An 18,592-nucleotide genomic window follows, 5' to 3' on the forward strand; every position below is an offset into this window, starting at 1 on the left:
GACAGGAGCTGAGTATTTAGTTATTAACCATAAAGAGTGGGTCCACAGTATTATCAATGTTTTATATACTGCAAGTATGATTTTGGTGATTTTTCATTGAAAACACTGGAGAGATTAAATGTAATTAATGGAAAATACATCCCATTGATATAATGTTACACACACTGTTGTATTCCACTGCTACATTTTTCCAAAATGTAAACACATGTAAAAGTTCTTATAAAGTGCTCAGTTTAAAGTACTCTCATTTAAATCTCCCTCATGAAATGTCTTTTTGACATTCACATTCTCTCATACATTACATTTAAAAAAATATTATAACCTTCCCCATAAACCAACACGAAACTTAAAATCTGTAATGATTAGTTTTGGCGTGCTGACACACACGACTGACAAATTCAAGACGTATGCAAGATTGTGCCACAAGTTCTAAATCAATTCTCCCACTGCATCCTGTTTCCTTTTAAAATATGTCATAAAAAACTGATTGACACTTAGACTGGCTTTGACAAATCTGTCCAAATGTTCACCCTCATTCTGAACCTGGATCAAAAAAACAGTACTTTCAGGCCAAATGAGAATCTGCTTTGCAATACAAAAGAGAAATCACCCTGAGCAGAACTGCAGTGGAAGCTCCCTTTCATTATTACTGCCTTTTAATGAGGATTATTAGCATTCTACATATTTTATCACTCCTTTATTCAGATTTTTGTCTAGTGGAAGTGGGCGGATTCTGTAGTACGACAGTCTTCCTCGCTGCTGTTGCGAACACAGGCTACAACCTCCCAATTCATACCTGCTCACTGTTATTAGAGCTCTCCTCAGAGCCTTTGGTGTCTGGAGGAAACAGTGGGGAGGTGAGGTTCAGGTAACCCTGCTCTGACGGGTGTTGTGCTGAGACGGACGCCCGGTTGCCATCGACTACCATGCGATCGCCCACCTTCACGCGGCAGATCGCATCCAGGATGTCCAGTGGGTCACACTGACCTGACGTCAGGCTGGTAACGCAAGCACACACACAAGAGTCAACCTATATGTAAACCTACATATCAAGAAAATGAGAGGAACACCTCTCTGACTGCCTTACCTTAACGTGGATGTGTGCAGGATGCCATCACACAGACTCTCAGAGGGGAGCGCCTTCTTGGTGTTCTGTTGAGTGTGTAAACCGTTCATGATCAAAATACATGTCACCCATTTCACAGAAAGTCAAGCCGTTTCTCTTACAACATAAAGCCTGAGCCATGATATAATCCTTCTTGGACCATTTTCAAGCCAACGTAAACGCTTCAGTTAGAAATACCTCATCCCGTTATATTGATGCTGTCTGACTGGTTTTAAATCAATTAAGAAAGCTTATGATATTTTGGGTGGCATGTCCCATTGAGGCATAAGAAACAAGTGTGGTGTTACCTCCAGGCTGTAGTACGACTGGACGTTTCTCAGGGCTCGTTCTAAGGAACTGACTTGATTGGAGAGCTTCAGCGTTCGATCCTGAAGTTGCCTGTTTTCCACTTCTAAGACATTGACCCTGGAGCACAGATTTAAAGTCAAAATTTAAATTAAAAAAAAAAAAGTTTGCATACGGTTTTGATAGTCTCTTAATCACATATTTTTTTTCTCAAACGATAGCTGGTTCCAGCTTCTTAAATGTGAGAATTTGCTGCTTTCCTCTGCCATGGCAGTAACTGCAGACTCTTTGGGTTTTGGGCTGTTGGTTGGACACAAGCGGCTTTTTGAGGGTCTCACTTTGGGCTCTGGGAGATTGTGATGAAATTTTCTTGACATTTCACAGACTAAATAATAAGTCATGAAAGTAACTGACAAATTGTCCTTTCAAACATCAGACACACATGCAAATTTAATGATAGGTTGACTATGTAAATTGTTATTTTCTTGTGGTACAGTTCACAAGGCGTCTACACAAACTAGGGGAGAAACAGAATTAACCCAATGAGTCACTGGTCTTTGCTGTTTACTGTATTCATTCATTCAGTAGTTTTCCTTGACAATAATATTTCAATTCTTGGTAGAGATCACGATCAATAACAGCAGTAATGAGACACTTCAGCCAACATTTCCACTCAAACTGCCATTTCAAAAGGAACAGGCAGCAGATCTAAGTGTAAAAAGTAATTCACTCGTGATTCGTTGAGATACCTGTGTTGGACTGTGGAGGCCGTCCTCATGCCTTGGCTGCCCATTTCCTCTGCCTCACTTATCTTCCGCAGTAGCTCCCTCTTCTCCTCCAAAAGCTTCTCATTTTCCTCCATCACTGTGTGGATCCTCTCTTTCTCCTGAAACACAGAAGGAAGATTCACAAAAGACATATTTATCTGGCACAAACATCTCACAATTGGCATTAAAGGCGTTTAGATGATGTTCTGTTGTGCATGTTGTGTGACCTTGTGTGAAAGGCTGGAGGCCAACACCAGGTCGTTCTCCAGTTTCTGGATGACACGGTCCCTCTGTGCGGTCACCTTGAGGAAGACCTGCTTGGCCTGGCGCAGCTTGGTCTTGTGCTGACTCTGCTTTTCGTTGTACTTCCTGGTTAGTGGAGAAAAGGAAGTTAACCACAGAAAGGACCGTTAGCCAGTGTCCCAGAGTTCATTTAATAATATTTGTCTCACCTGACGTGTGTGTCCAGTTGGAGGAGAACCTGCTGCAGCTCCCCCTGCAGTCTGTCACAGTCCTGCTGACTGGCCACCAAGTCCTCCTGCAGTCTGTGGCTCGATTTCTGACTGTCTCTCACCTGCATGACGCAAGTAAAACATGCACTTTACTATTCAAACAGGATTTAACACATTGAGGAATTCATGAACACGAAAATATAAACAATACATATGGCTATCACTGTGTACAATGACCTTGTAAAAATGATGGCTAAAAGTCAAACAGTACTAAATGATCACAGTTTTTGAAAAAGGGTGCCAACATACTGACTACAGTGAAAAAAAAACCTTGTATCACCCTGCATGTGGAAATTTCAGTGGAGCCACAGACTGAAACATAAAAGCAGCTCAAGATTAAAAGTGTAGATTAAGTGACAGAGCTCACAGACTGATAACACATTGTTTTGAATGTAACAACTCTGAAAAGACAAGGTTTCACTTATGTCATAATGCTACAATGAACAATTTACGAAAACTTTTACTTTCAATTCTGGTCAGAAAAAAAAAACATCCAAAAGATGATAAACAGCACAAAGTAAATGCTGAGAACTTGTCAATGGATACAAGTTGTGAATCATGTTTGATTTGGAAAGGTAAGTGAAACAGACAAATGGGGAGCATGAAAGGTGACAGCTGCTGTTTTTTTACCTCCTCTCTGGCCTTGCTAATCTCAGCCTCCAGGATGGCCAGTCGGGTCTCCAACTGCTGGACACGGTGGTTGAGCTCTGCATTGGTCCTGGTCATGGAGGCCTCCTTCAGCCTCAGGGAGCGCACCTGCTGCTGCAGCTCCTCCTCACGCTGCTCCAACAGCCTCCTGAAATAGTAAAGGGAGGAAAAGATGGATAAAGGGATGGTCAACTAAAACTCTGCCGTAAAACCTGCAACTCCGATAGGCTTGGGTAGTGTGAGCTACACCGCAGTTTGTGTGACCTGGTGATGTGCTCCTCCTGCTGCTTGGCTCTCAGGGCTGACAGGGTGTCAGACAGATCCCTGCTGTCCCTCTCCAGGCGGCTGCTCTCACCGGCCCGAGCTTCCTCCACGCGCAGCTGGTGCTGGGCACTCTTTAGCTGCTGCTGAAGCTCTAACACCTGCCATCACAACAGAGCCACAGGCTTCACTCCGTCACACAAACAGACAACATGAAGCCCCTGACCTCCCACTCACTTAAAGCGTAACCCAGGTTTTCCTGAAGGTGTCTCTATTATTCACAAATAATCATGAAAAAGAGTTGGGGCAAGTAAAGTAGAACATGTCATCGCTACAGGAACAAGAATCATGTCCCAACATTTTCTTCCTAAGCTGAGGGGCAACTGCTTCTTCTGCATACTCATGAGGATCATCTTTATTTAACCTTATGGGCAAACTAGGTCACAGAAATCATACCACAATAAATGAAGAGTATGTATTAGAATGTATTGATATGTATAGAGATATAGATCATAATAATTTGTCAATTGCAATATCACATCGTAATTCAATAAAGAAATTGCAACATAAAGGAGCAACAGATTTGACTTCAGATTATATGAAGGTGTTGAGCTCTGCAGAGAGTTTGCAGCAGCACTGACCTTCTTGTCAGCAGCAATGAGCCGTGCCCTCTCAGCCTGCAGGTCCTCCTGCAGAGTGGTGGTGGCGCTGCGGTTTGTACAGTTCCGCGCCAGCTCCAACTCCAGTTCCCTGATTTTCTGCTGCTGACGTTCACACTCAGCCGACTGAGTGTGGACACTCTGCTCCACCTGGACCAGCTTGGTCTGGACCTGCTTCAGCTCTGCACAAAGCTGAAGGAAGCACGTTAAATAACAGAAGATGGATGGTTAACAACTATTGAGACAATCAGAGCTTTTTGTTTACTGACATGTTCAGGTTGCAGTTTCATATTTGCTCACAGTAATTCATCTCACAGCAAGGTGACTGGGTGACTAAGAGAGTGAGAAGGATGTTGGTTAAATGAGAAAGGTCAGAGGAATTCAGGAAATTCCAAATGTACAGCTGTGTAATTGGGTACCGACCTTGAGTTTTTCCTGGTCCAGCAGGGTGTTGTGTCTCTTAATGTCCATGCTCTTCTCCTTCTCGTAGCGCAGCTCTCTCTCTGCTGAGGTGAACAGGCTCTGGGCCCTCTGGAGGTCCTGCTTCATCTGTTTAGCCTCCTCTGCCTTCTGGCTCAGTACTAAGTCCTGGGACTGAAGAGGGCAGTCGGAGATAAGATTTTTGGGTGGCTGTTATCTCTTTTCCTTAAAACATTATTATGATTTTGAATGAATCATTTCGAAATGTTTGTTGGGACTAAAATGATTGTTTTGTTTATCTCTGTGTAAGAATTCTGACAGTTTGCTCGAGATTCTCACAAGCTTTGAGCTGATAGTGTAATGCCTCTGGAATCACGTGATATTTGTGTTTTCTCAGTGATCAACACTCTTGGTAGTTGCCAGTGTGTGTGAAAGTACAAATGGTTGATTTTTTTCTATATGCGCCCAGCATACTGTACTGCCTTTCCTTCTTGAAAAAAGCAGTGGCAAGAAGAGTGTCCCATATGAAGAGAGAAAAGAATATTTGAGAAATTCTCATTTTTTGTGAATAGAGTTTTATAGTACAGAATAGCAATATCTTCAACAGAAATAGCCATGTAAATTGCGCTCAGTAAATGAACACATTTCAAGGTGACCTAACCCAACACTGGAAACCGAAACTCACAATTTAAAACTGGACTACACAAACAGCAACAGGATGTGTTTTGATCATACATACCTTGACGTGTGCCTGAGCCTCATTGACCTGAGCCTGCAGGGCCAGTTGGTGCTGGGAGGCCAGCTTCCTCTCCTCCCCCAGTTTGGTCTGCAGATGATTCAGCTCCTGCTTCAGACATGAGACCTACGAACACAAGTCACAAACACGTATGAACCACATGTTACTTTGGCACAGGAATTCCCCTTGGTGCTGGTCTCCATCTACGAGCAGCTTCAGTATTTGAGATGCATCCACTGCCCCAATTTCTGTCATCTTAATAACAGTCCGCAAGATGATTTCACATATGAACCTTGAACAAATCAAATGGCCCTGTCAATGCAGATGTAATCCGGTTACCTGATCCATGCACTCATCCTTGTTCCTCTCCATTGGATTAAGCCTGGTTTCTACGTGAGCTGTGGGCAGTTCAGGTGTCTGGCTTCTAATAGATGCTTCCTTTGTAGAGGAGAGCTGCTCTTGATGCCACTTGAGCTGTTCTTTGAGGCGCTGTATCTCGAGCTCCAGTCTCTCTCTTTCCCCCTCAGCTGTCAGCTTCTCCTGGACGCTGGAGCTCAGCAGGTTCCGGAGCTCAGCAGTCTGCCGCCGCTCAGAATCCATCTCAGACCTGTGGAATATGCACATTTATGCAAAACGTGCAAGGTCCGGTGCTCCGGTCCTGTCTTGTGACCGGCAATGAAACAAGATAGAATCGGTAGTTGGGGCAGTGCTATCACTTACTAAAACACTACTTTATGAGCCAATACATTTTGCACTATAAACTCTGGGCTGATAACAACCTCAAGGCGTCATGTGCTGTCTGGAGGCTGTTGAGTTCAGCCTTTAGGCCGTCAGCCTGCACCTGCAGCTGGTCCACCTGAAGCCTGTTCTCCCTGAGGTCTTCCTGGGTCCGGTTACCATCCTTGAAGCGCTCCAGCTCGCTCTGGAGGCGGCTGTGAGCACGCTCCATCTGGGCCATCTGGCAGAAGGGCAAAGTCAGAAAGATTAAGAGGGATTCATTTTAGAGACATGTCAAAATGACTGACACTGAATACACAAAATGTTCTTGTTACGATCATCTGTTTTAAGCTACCCTTTTGTATGCAAACACCAATTCTTTGTCAGTCATTGCAGTGGAAATGTGTTTGCGTATTAACATTATGCTTCACTGGTTTATTTTATCTAAGGGTATAATCTGCATGTTTGCTTTTCTGACTAATGCAAGGTGTCAGTGTTGAATAGCAGACTTGTATGTAGAATTAACAAACCTTTTCCTCCAGAACTGCTTTCTCCCCTTTGACTTGGGTGAGGCTCTTGATGAGTGTTTTCCCTTGTTGGCATTCTGTCTGAAGACTGTTGACCTCAAGTCTCAGCTTCTTCAGCTCTCTTTCACCTATCTGCAAAGCCTTTGGTGTGGAGGAAGGTGGAAACATGTAGTATCTATGTTTTTTCAGAATACAACAGTAGCTCTTTGCTTCAGGACTAAATCTCTTGAACTTTAAATTGAATGTCATACTTCATAGCAGTTAATTCTCTCGTATGTATGGTTTTTACCTCTTTGTCCTTTTTGAGGGCAGCCTGGGCAGCACTGAGGTCTACCTCCAGCTGTTTCCTCCAGTCCTTCTCCTCAGTCAGACGAGCCTCTAGCAGAGCCAACCTCTCCTGGCTGCTGTCCCTCAGGTTCTTCATACATGGTGACAGGAAAATACAAAAGCATTTCTAGGCTGCACTGGAATTTAATGTATTAGAACTCTTTTGGTGTGTCATCATTTAATCCCTGCAGCCTGAGGTCTGGAGGTCAAGGTTTATTCATCTTTTACACATTTCAGGTTCTATTTATAGAAATATCGAGAGGTCTGAACTGTAAGGATTTCACTATTCTATTTTTTATTTTTTTTGCTGCCTATTACTTACATAAACATTTCAAACTTTATTTTATGCATTATAAGCACAAGGATTACACCTTTTTCACTTGTAGAAGCTAAAGCGTACATATCTTTTTTTTCATAAGGGACAGGGATGATATTCAAAAAGGAGTCATTTCTCACCAGCTGTAAGTAGGACTCAGTGGATTTGACGTCTTCTCCATTCTTTAGCACTTTCTCTTGGGCATCCTGCTTCTTTAGCTCTGCCTCCAAGCCTTTGATCTGCATTGACAAGTTAAGATTATTTCTCAGCCATTAGAGAGGCAACTTTGTCAAAGACAGGCAAGAGACTAAATGACACTGTCTGAGTTCCTCTCAACAAGGTCTAGCATTAAGAAACATCTGTGAAACTAGCTGCCTTCATCTACCCAGGAGAAATGGTTCTGAACCATCGCTGTTTCATCCAGTGTAGAAAATGAACAGAGATTTTGAGCAGGAATTTGGTGCAGCTAATTACTCTTCTGTGAAGTCCCTCCAGTTCTCCCTCGTGGCGGTGCCTCTCCTCCTTGCTGGCATTCTGAGCCTCCCCCAGCAGTGCCTCCAGCTCCTCATTCCTCTCCTCCAGCTCTTCCTGTTCCTTGCGTCGCCTCTGGAGTTGTCGTTGCAGCTCCCTTACCTGTACAAGACCATCTTCCATCGCCTCACGACACCTGAAAGGGATTTATGGTGATTCAATTCAGTGAGAGTAGGTAGGAACTGTATGACATTATCAACCAGGGTTAGTTGTTGGGGGAATTAAAATATCTACCGTTTGTGAATGTAATCCTTTTCACTGCCAAACTGACTGTTTGGTGGATCACTGCTGATGCTCTGGTCTTTTTGATCCTCTTTGGCAACAACATCTTGATCTGCCGACTGGACAAACACAAGAACAAACAATGCCAAGCTGCTCTGACAACATTTGTTTTTTATTCTAATGAAGAAAATTTGCAAAACACCAACCTGGTCCAAGAGATTGTTCTTCTCAGACTCTAAAGTGCGGACTCTCTCCCTCAGAGCTCTGTTCTCAACATCTAGTCTGTCATTTTGCTCTTTGGCTTGCTGCAGCTTCATCATATCTGTGAAGAGACAAAACTATGGCCATGAACATCTATGAACAATTCAACTAAACATTTTTGTCTCTGTCTTGTTTTGCATTTTAAAATATTATTACAATATGACACATCTACTGTTCGCAGTAATTATGATGATCAATTTGTCCAGAATGATGGATTGGTAAAGAAACGTGTCCTTTTGAAATGTGTTTAAATGTTTTTATGAGCTTATTTAGTCCTTAAAGTGAACACATGAAGCATTTTAACAAACTTGAGGGACTTTCTGTCAGGACTAATGTTACATTTGTGACTTTGTCCATCTGTCTGGTTATGTAATACTCTTAACTAGCTGAATGTCTTGCCAAATCATAAATGCACGTGGCAGGAGATTTGATTGGGCATCCTCAGGAAAGTTCAAGATTCAGCCAAAATACAACTAGTATGGAGAAACACCAACATAATCAAACATTTTGGTCCAGCCTGACAATATTTGATATATAATATATAGGGGAATAATAGAGGACCCTTCGATAGGAATGTGTGAAATTAATAGAAAGTAAATTAACTTCTTAGTTGTGTCTGTAGTAATAACTTCTTTAAAATATTTCAATAGAATTCAAAAAATAATTCATCATCTGATTATTCAGTCAGTAATAATATAAAAAAAAAATCCAACCCTACAGGCAAGTTCCTAATTTCACCCACCATTTTTAACAACTCTCCATTCATCCAGAATCTTAGAACAGTAACAATAAATCTCCAAACAATGTGGCTGGTGTTAATGTCGCACACTGACTGGCACGTTTTTTTCACACCAAAGTCTGTCTCACCACAGCGTTTCAGTTTCTCCACTTCCTTCCTCAGGTTCTCTACTTCCTGGAGCGTTCCCTGAAGCTCAAACCCTGAGATTATAAGCACATTTTTTTTATTCTTTAAAGCTGAATACTTTCTGCTCTTTCATGCCTTTTTATCATTGCTGATGACTTCCCGCAGTGTGCTATAATTACACACCAGTTCACATAAAGCCATTATATTAATCAAATCTGTAGACTGACATGTATAATTCTGGCCATTACTGGGTACTTCATGCCATCATGAATACCTTTCTTACAAACACTTTATTGAAATAAATACACAAAACTGTACGCATATACAGTCTTTTGAAACTTCACATCAAAGTCTAATGTTCACTCACAATTCACAATTCACAAGTCTTTACAACATACCACTTGGGTCTAGGTTGTTGTTCTTGGCAGCATCCAGCTCATTGGTGAGTCTGCGGATATCCTGGTGAGCCATTGACAGCCTCCTAGACGCCTCATCCAGGTCCCGCTCCAGCCTTTGGCGCTCATTTCGCTCGCGTGAAATCTCCTCACTGTGGGCCTGACGTAAAAGAATGACTGGTTAGAGTGAGATGAGTGCAGCGGGACAGAAGATCGGTAGGCAAGACTGGAGATGCAAGTAGGCCAACAAGCTGCTGCAAGAGACATGCATTCTGATGGTGAGATACATCATCGCAGCGGGCCTGGAAAGGACTGAGGGCAGTGAGGTGTAAACTTAGATGTCAGCATTTACCTGCATAGTGGGACAAAACGTACACATGCTGTTACCTGTGATGTGTTATTAAATTTCCACCCAACAAGCAGTCACCAGGTGTTAGAAAACACTCGCCGAGACAAGCCATGTCATATGCATCATAGTGGTCATGCGGATATCGAGGCACATCGTCGGCGTGGAATGTGCGTCAAGAAGTAGTACCAGTGTGAAACAAGCCAGCGATGCTCTTTATCACAACACCAGTGTTAGTTACACAGTTAGTACGAGCCTCGAGGTGGAAACCTACAGGGGTAATATTGTGTTTGCTCTGACCAGACCTGCGCAGCCCAAACAGCTTCTTCAGTGGACTCTGGGATGAACACTGCTGAGGAAAGACCCATGTGTGTAGAATCACAACAGACACTACAAAACCATCACATGGTGTCGATGTACCTTGAAAAAGAACAGTTTTTTTTCTCTGCTGTACAAACTTCATTCAACCTGAAGATAAACAGATCTGTAATTCAGCCAAGCCTTAATGACAGTCACCTCACCTTTGTCACGTTATCTATGGTTTTCTGCATATCCTCCCTCTGCTGTGTTAGCTCCTCCCCCAGCGTGAGGCAAATATGCTCCTGTGTCATCGAGAGAACAAGACTCACTTAACCACATTTAAATGGTCTCTGCATTTGCCTCTGGTAGTTAAACATTAAGATGTGTCAGGTTGAAAACTCAAAATGGCTGAAGACTGCACATGAATTGTTAAGGAGCGTTAGAGACTAAGGATTAGTCAGTTTATCGGAGCCGATATTCACCATTTTTCTGATTATTGGAATCAGTGTTTTTTGTAATTTTCTTTTTCTTTTGTCCAATTACAGATAAAATATATTAATTTAGAAAAGCACAACTGTGTGTCTGCTACAGCTGCCTCTCTCTGTGGTCACCACTCTGTGGTCTAACTCAATGTACCGACCACAGCAATGTCTGATTGGTTGCAAATCAAGCAGTGCCTGCCAACACTGAAAACATTTTTAATAAAAGTTATAATATATTTTATTAATATAGTCCTTTACATGATACACAAAGACACAAAATTACATTTAAAAAGGAAACCAACAGATTAAAAAGAAATAACACCATAAATAATCTGAACCTCCAAAGTAACTAGTAACCGAAGTTACCAAATAAATGTAGTGGAGCACAGAATACCAGTACAGTACCTGAAGAAATGTAAACTTATCTACATTCCATCACTGATTATTCCAAATTTTGACAGTACGTTTTTCATTTTTATGGGAAATGGTGGTTCGGATCATCTGTTATTGATCTCCTTGATCACCTCTGACTTGTATCTGTATTGATCCTGAAAAAACATATTCGTCGATCCCTACATTTATAGTTGAAATGGTGAAAATGAACTACACCTAAGTAAGAACCCACACAATCTCCGGAGTACACAGGTGAGTCCTTTACCTGCTGTTGGGCTTCCTTCGATATGTCAGTGAGGTTCTGACTTTCCAGTCTCCTCTCAGCAGCCTCTAGCCTTTCCAGCAGTGTGGCCCTCTCCACCAGCAGGTAAGCCACCTGCTCACTGGGGCTACTCAAGCCCATCTCCCCGAGGTCCTCCTGAACCAACATCTCTGCAAGCTCCTTGCTCTGACTCTCTGGAAGAAAGGGGAGTTTTCACTGGCAGCAGGATTAAAATAAACACAAGAAAATATCTAACTCAGGGAATGTATGGGTTGAAATATTAACAGACTGATTCCAGAGAATTAACGGCAAGTTAAAAAATGGCAGTTGTTTGAAATATTGTGTTAAGGAGCTTGGGGGAGCCAAGATAGCTTACTAGCCAAAAGATGCTGTAATGCTTTCTGTTGGATTGTTGTACAACCCCCATGATTTGTATCTGTCCCTCAAATAAACCATATACAATAAAATACATTTGAACTGGATTGTCACCTTGTTGTTGTCTGATAAGGTGAAGCTCATGTCGCAAGTGTTCATTGTCTCTCTCATATTCTGCAGTGAGTCCCTCGCGCTCTTCCAGCAGCCCACGAATATGTGCAACATAGCTCTCCACCTAACAGACGAGAAAAAAAATTCCAAATTCAGATGCGACTTTGGAGCCTTCAATCACACACAATCACATCAAGGTGTCTGTGACATTGTTGTGAAATAAACTCCAAATAAAGTGTTGACCTCCTCCATCTCATTGGCCTGCTGGGTGCGTATGGTCTGCAGCTCCTTGTTGGATGACCGAAGCTTTGCCTCACTTTCAAGCAGCAGCCGCCATAGGTGGCTCTGCCGCTCCTCGACACTGGCCCCCGGAGGCAAGCCATCCTCCTGCAGCCGCGAGGAAATCTGGTCCAGCTCTGTCGGCACCTAAGGACCCGAGAAGGAGCTGAATTAAGTAAACTATTTCGTTACACCGTAGCATGTCAGATTTTATGAAGTGAAATACCTCTCAGTACTGTGGTGAATCATGCAGTATCAAATTAAACTTGCATATGACAGAGTAGCCTTGAGCATACTACTTGTCATTATTATTAAGCTTTGCCTATTATAGCATAGAGAATATTCAGCAATTCCAAAACTAGATACGCTCAAATTATCTAAACTTTAAATGCCTTCCTGTTGTATAATGCATCTTTGAATGTGACCTACTTAAAAAGTTGTAACATAAGTATGTCAAAGAATGATTATGCAAAACACACTGCAAACTAAGGCATCAGCAAAAGATTTCAACTTCAGGGTTGTCCATCTCACTGAAAACTGATCCATTTGTCTGACACGCAGGGAGAGGGTCAAAGCATCAGAGCGGCATGCCAGCACTAAACACCTGTTGCTGAATTCAATACTGTACATTGTAGGGTGTGTAACATGAGCAGCCCCCCCATGCAGCATTTAAACTACTCCAAGAGTGGACGGTGCGCCAACAACATGCACCATATTGTCACAGGCTGGGTATCAAGTCTCACATGCCTGTTGTACTTAAACATCCCAGCAGCTGGTCTTGCTCTAGCCATTGTGGAAGAAATCGCTAAAGATCAGACACTACAATTGCGATCTTAGTACTGATGGATTCATAAACTCCCAACAGCTGCTTTCTCATGTAAATCGTACATTTTTATGGTAACTTATCTGAACTGACAGCCAAGTAAAAAGTGCCCAAAGACTTTCCCCAGTGGGCAAAAAAAGCTGCTGATAACAATAGAACAAAGTCACATTTGTATAGCTTGTATTTCACAGACCTTTCATTAAATTGTCCTGGTTTTGAACAGCGGAACAAAGCATCTGAATGGTGACAATGTTATCTGTAAGCAAACTCACAGTTATGAATATTACCTCCTCATCCATGGTCAAACATTAAGTTCGCTGAAGCTGCATCTGTGAAATGATGAACTTTTTCCTCAGTGGTGAAATTGATGATCCAAAAGCACAATTTTAAACTACATGGTACTGCACAGAGAGCGACTCAATTCTGCAATGGTGTGGCACAGATGAGCAGATCCTCATACTTCATCACCCCCCACTGTTGTTGCACTTGATCCATGGAAACGTCTCTTGTCCTTGAGTCCCCCTGTATGAGATGACATACTTAAGAACAATACTGTCAAGTCATATTAGGACCTGCTGTCACCTGCTTAGAGATTAGACTAGCTGCCTCAGTTGAGACAGGCGCAGGCACACAGCTGGTGCTATGCAAATCTCGAAGCTGATTAGCTATGTTTCATCTACTTTTTTCTGCTAGAATGTTATCAGGAAGGAATATAACATGAACTGCAACGTGGGTGACATCTCTATCATCGCATCAGGCGTTGTCCTGCGTGACACATTCTATACACATACCCTGCCATGTTATAGTGTTATTTCAAATTAGTGACGACTTTAGGGTTAAAGAAAATCTTTGTTCTCGGGCTAACTATTCTTCCCAAAATGTCTGACGAGGAGGAGCAAACGAAGGTTTTCGTCGGACAACAGCCACTTACATTCCTTTTGGCCACGCAAGCTCACTAGTCAGAAATATGTGGTTAGCTAATGATCGAAGATTTGCTGCAAACGGTGCGCTTTAATACGCTCGTAAATAACGAACACTCACACCTGAGACTACCTACAGCGTGAGCTAGCTGTTAGCAAAGTTAGTTCCAAAGTTACCGTAGTATACTTCACACTCAGCTAATGCTAGCACGCTAACGTTAGCCATAGCTTTCTGCTGCCGCTGATTGGCAGCAACTGGTGAGGACTCTTGCTTAAATGCTAACTTTTTTGCCTTAACGAGGTCGAGTGTGCGGTGCTTAGGTAAAGTTTCACTCACCTTTCAAAAAAGGTAAAGGCAATATAGAGAGCAAAGCGCCGAGGACAGGCGTGGCGGAGCGAATTGGCTTCTACTAGCACCTAGGCAACGGACCGTACCATTGAAAGGATGCAGGGAACGATCGATCTGAACAATTTGAATCAACCAGCTACGTGGTGGTTTTAATTTTACAGGTAGTTTATAACAAAGCAAAAAAAAATAATCTGTTTATATGTAGACATGTCGTCTTTATTAATATTATATTTCACTGTGTTATACTGCACTGTTCTCACCGGTAGTTAATAGACATTGAATGTAATTAAGCTTTTCTCCTTACCGTTAGTCCATGTATATGAACACCAGGGGGCGCCAAACACAATATTAGTGTTCCTCCAAGAAGGTGAAAAATCAGCATTAACGTTTTAACATTTAGCTCGATCATCGTATTACATATATGTTAAATAATCTATTCATTTAAAGAAAATATATATATATATATATATATATATATATATATATATATATATATATATATATATATATATATATATATATATATATATATATAATCAAATGCAATGAAATAACCCTTTTTATTGACATACTACATACTTTGTTGGCCATTTGTTTTAAAAACAAACAAACAAACAAACAAAAACATGGCTGTTAATGTGCAATCAGTGTTTAGAAACTTGATCATTTGTTGTTTTCCTGTCAGCTCCACTGGACCCACTGCAGTAAACGAGCTTTGGCACGTTTGCATGGCGCGTCCCGCCCAGATGTTTTATGTGTGACCAGTGCACCCTGTATACTCACTATGCGCGGGTGGAGCTATCTTGCAGCTGTGTGTTTACTTTTCATATCTGCCAATAAACAGGACTCATGGATCACGGATGGCTCAGAGTATGGCAGAACGCTCATTACGCACAAGCGCTCCCCAAGTGGGGCTGTTTACAGAGGAGGCCTTTTCATGTGGTTTCTACGTGCCACCACTGCCCATGGGTGGGTCTCGTTCCGAGTCCGTTTTTGGACGGTGATGTTGTACTTGTGTTTTCCACGAGGCAGAGCAAAAGGGGAGCTCTGTTCTGCGCAGGGGAAATGGGCGGACTCCTTGGAAAGTTTGGATGGAGTGACTGAAAAAATAGAGGGGGTGTGGCAATGCTAGGAAGGAGAGGACCACCAAGAGGGGCACACAAATGTTGTAGAGGGGTGAAGCTGCTCCTGGACCGCTCCTGAGATTTGATCCACGGCAACGGGCGAAAAAACAAAACCCTGGGGTGAGTAGGTATTCATTTACTTTTCGTTGAATTTAAACTAAATACCTTGTAAAAGCCTCTGTTCCAGGTAATTTGTAAACAAAGATGTTACTGTGGTGGTTATTGCATTACATCTCTTAACCGAATAGCAAACATCATGGCTTCTGGAAATTACTTTTTTGTTTGTTTGTTTGTTTGTTAGCACACATTTTGCCAGAGGAAAATAAAGAAACATGATAACATACAGCGTTTTCCATGTTACATCTTTATCATATTGTGTGTTTATTTTTAAAAAATATATATAATTCCTTTTCACAGATTTTCCCCCCACTCTCATATGATGGATTAGACATAATGACATAATTTGACAGGAATCGTGACTCCACCGCCCACCCCAAAACGGACCTCTCCTACAGATAAAGATCTGCAGACAACTTCATCCTGTCTTGTATTTGCCTCCTAGTTCTGTCTCCCCTGCACGTCGTCTCCCTGTCGTGAGCCGACGTGTCCAGCCTGTGATCTGCGATGTCGAGCAGCTTTTGTCAAATCACAGGCTTCTCTGCAGACTTTAATTTCCTCTTAAGTTACAAGGAGAGCTGCTATCCTAAACCCAAGTTGAACTGCAGACTTGTTTACCCTGAAAAAAACCCAGCCATTCAGAAGGGCAGACAGGTCAATTGGGTAAATGTTTTGGACTTGTTTGGATTTGAGCCGGCCCGCCCAGGTTCTCTACAGGTTTGTTGTAGCCTCACACAGGCCAGTCAGAGAGGAGCCTTAGAAATAACTCGCTGCTCTCTGATTTGAAGTCTTACGCAACACAGAGTATACTCTGTTCAGACACTCAGATTTTCCACTTTTACGTTTCAGGGAAAAGCAGGAACGTTCCCCCAACACTGAATTTCACTGTGGAACCAACCAGCTTGTTAAGCCGGTCACACATTATTTCCTCGCAAGCTGCTGTGTTGGAATACGGGAAGCCCAAATTAAAAACCTGTGCTGTTTGTTTTGGGCAGGCAGTTGAAAATGGCGTACCTGCTCATGTTTGTGACCCTGCTACACCTCATCACGCTGGCAATGCTGTTCATTGCGACCATGGAGAAGGTAGTATTCTAATTTGAGACATGGTGTTTGTTTCTTAACTATTACTTCATAAGGTCAAAACATCCAACTGTGTCTAATCTCTCTTTTAAAGTCCTGGTGGGAGTGGGAAGGCCTGGAGAACTCAGACCTGTGGTACAACTGCAGGTTCGACAACTTCACAACGAGCTGGCTGTGCGCGTCCTCCAAAGAAACTGGTGAGCGGCGATTTCATTCTGGTTTTTACGTCCACAAAAATAACTAAGGCTGGCGCTTGGATGCATGTGGGGGTGTGCTCTCCTTCCTCAGAGTGGCTCCAGGCAGTGCAGGTCCTGATGGTTCTCTCGGTGGTCTTCTCCTCCGTCTCCTTCCTGGTGTTCCTGGGTCAACTGTTCACCATGTCCAAGGGCGGACTCTTCTACTTCACCGGGCTGTGTCAGATCTTTGCAGGTAACAGTGGAGGGAGGCAATGTACCGCCTGGTGAGACCATCTGAGAGGGGGTGACGAGTGCTCTTAGAAACCACGTGTCGAACCATGTCCAAGGTTGCAAACAAGCTACTTGTTTAGAAACTGGGCACTCTGTATTCTAGATGCAGCAGAACTAGATAATTCTGTTTTTCATTAGTTGGCGAGGAAGAGCCTGATACCTGATACATTTCTGTATGTTTCTACCATTTTTAGATAACTTGGTAATGAAAGCCACCAAAACATACTGTTGTGCACACGTCTGATAATCGTTGAGTTCAGTGGCTAAACATTTAGTTTCCTCTCAGTAATGGCTAACTGATTTGCAGTGGGTTACTATTCAGATATTCTATTTAAGCACAATTACTAATACCACACTGTGGAAAACGCCACTATAAGTAAAAGCCCTGCATTTAAGTGCTGAGTCTGCACATAAATGATCCCTGTTTGTGTACTATTATGTCTGATCTTTAGTATTTAGTATTAGTATAACTGCTGCAGTGATGTTTCTGATGAATTTTACAGCTGTTAGGGTTATAGTTGGGGTTTTTTGTGTTTTGTTTTTTTTTAGGTTGAGCTCATTGTAACTATTTTATATATTTTGGCAGCTTCACCAAATGTCTTTAGCATCACTATCCCGTCAGAACCACGTCTCTCTAAAAAGTCAGCTTGTTTTCAGCGGCGTGACGTGCATTTTCAAGCGTATCTAAAGAGTTTTTTTCCTTCTTTTTTTTTTTTAAAACAGGTTCTTTCGCTTGAGCAGTAGGAGCATTTTCTCATTCCACAAAGGAACATGTACTCCTTCAGTTTAACATCAACATTCAAAACCAACACATTTGAAAATACATGTTTTTTCACCTGACAGGAAGTTACTGAAAATTGTAATCTGAAAAGTGACTGGTGATTAAAGCCGTCAGATAAATGCAGTGGGGTGAATAGTACAATATCTGCCTCTGAGATGTAGAGGTAAGATGTTGTACAAAAAGGAAATTCTCGAGTAAAGAAACCTCAAATTTGTACAGACGTTACTTGGATAAATTGTTACCTTCCATTACTGAACATTTTTGTAATAATATGGCAGATCAAGTAAACATCTCAGGCCCATCCTAAAACAATCATATTTCCTTTTTTTTTTTTTTTTTCGCAGGGCTGACGGCCTTCTCTGCAGCTCTCATCTACACGTTACACAATAAGGAAATCCTCCAGGACTCCAGAGAGCTGACTTCAGGACACTTTGGCTACTGCTTCATCCTGGCCTGGGTGTGTGTCCCCTTGCTGCTGTGTAGCGGGATCATATACATCCACTTGCGTAAGAAAGAGTGACCAGAAAAAAAGGAAAACAACGTCAAGAGCGGAATTGGAAAATAAATAAACAAATGAAGTGATCTGACATTTTGTTAATCAGTTATTACAAAGAAGTCTTTTGCTCCTGTCACGTTTGCTTTGCTTCGGATAATGTGATTGTGTTTTTGAATGGCGGATACATGGTGGGTGGAAGAATTGCCAAAAAGATAATGTCAGGTCAATATATAATGCTCACCTTCTGTTTTAGGACAAGATTGTTGGATGGAAAATACCAAAGCAGTGATTTTGTTATTGCTGTTGTTGCTG

General features: G+C 42.2%; 2 protein-coding genes across 10 annotated transcripts; one reads left to right on the plus strand and one right to left on the minus strand.

The window, feature by feature from the left end:
* Positions 1–682: 682 nt before the first annotated feature.
* On the minus strand, positions 683–14,328 carry ccdc30 (coiled-coil domain containing 30). Of its 3 annotated transcripts, XM_037104334.1 has the most exons (28): positions 14,204–14,328; positions 13,234–13,468; positions 12,088–12,270; positions 11,848–11,968; positions 11,362–11,552; positions 10,443–10,523; positions 10,196–10,270; positions 9,579–9,735; positions 9,183–9,254; positions 8,261–8,376; positions 8,067–8,173; positions 7,776–7,968; positions 7,442–7,540; positions 6,948–7,076; positions 6,662–6,799; positions 6,194–6,372; positions 5,754–6,021; positions 5,418–5,540; positions 4,682–4,852; positions 4,241–4,450; positions 3,603–3,760; positions 3,321–3,486; positions 2,631–2,752; positions 2,406–2,547; positions 2,161–2,297; positions 1,414–1,531; positions 1,088–1,152; positions 683–998 (listed from the first exon to the last, which is right to left on the minus strand). In XM_037104334.1, the coding sequence occupies exons 2-28, from the start codon at positions 13,243–13,245 to the stop codon at positions 791–793; spliced, it is 3,741 nt and encodes a 1,246-aa protein (XP_036960229.1). In that variant the 5' UTR covers positions 13,246–13,468; positions 14,204–14,328; the 3' UTR covers positions 683–790. The 3 variants fall into 3 exon arrangements, with proteins under 3 accessions (XP_036960229.1, XP_036960231.1, XP_036960232.1); XM_037104336.1 differs by lacking the exon at positions 9,183–9,254; XM_037104337.1 differs by lacking the exon at positions 10,196–10,270 and having other exon boundaries at positions 14,204–14,327.
* Positions 13,585–18,527, plus strand: LOC119022908 (epithelial membrane protein 3-like). Of its 7 annotated transcripts, none has more exons than XM_037104355.1 (6): positions 13,594–14,124; positions 15,248–15,459; positions 16,452–16,539; positions 16,631–16,733; positions 16,825–16,965; positions 18,129–18,304. In XM_037104355.1, exons 3-6 carry the CDS (start codon positions 16,462–16,464, stop codon positions 18,302–18,304), a joined length of 498 nt encoding a protein of 165 aa, XP_036960250.1. In that variant the 5' UTR covers positions 13,594–14,124; positions 15,248–15,459; positions 16,452–16,461. The 7 variants fall into 7 exon arrangements, with proteins under 7 accessions (XP_036960254.1, XP_036960250.1, XP_036960248.1 ...); XM_037104353.1 differs by lacking the exon at positions 13,594–14,124 and adding an exon at positions 14,239–14,376 and having other exon boundaries at positions 15,060–15,459; XM_037104356.1 differs by lacking the exon at positions 13,594–14,124 and adding an exon at positions 14,239–14,376.
* Positions 18,528–18,592: the final 65 nt, after the last annotated feature.

Source organism: Acanthopagrus latus, chromosome 7 (genome assembly GCF_904848185.1).
Source record: "Acanthopagrus latus isolate v.2019 chromosome 7, fAcaLat1.1, whole genome shotgun sequence".
In the NCBI taxonomy this organism is placed as follows: Eukaryota; Metazoa; Chordata; class Actinopteri; order Spariformes; family Sparidae; genus Acanthopagrus; species Acanthopagrus latus.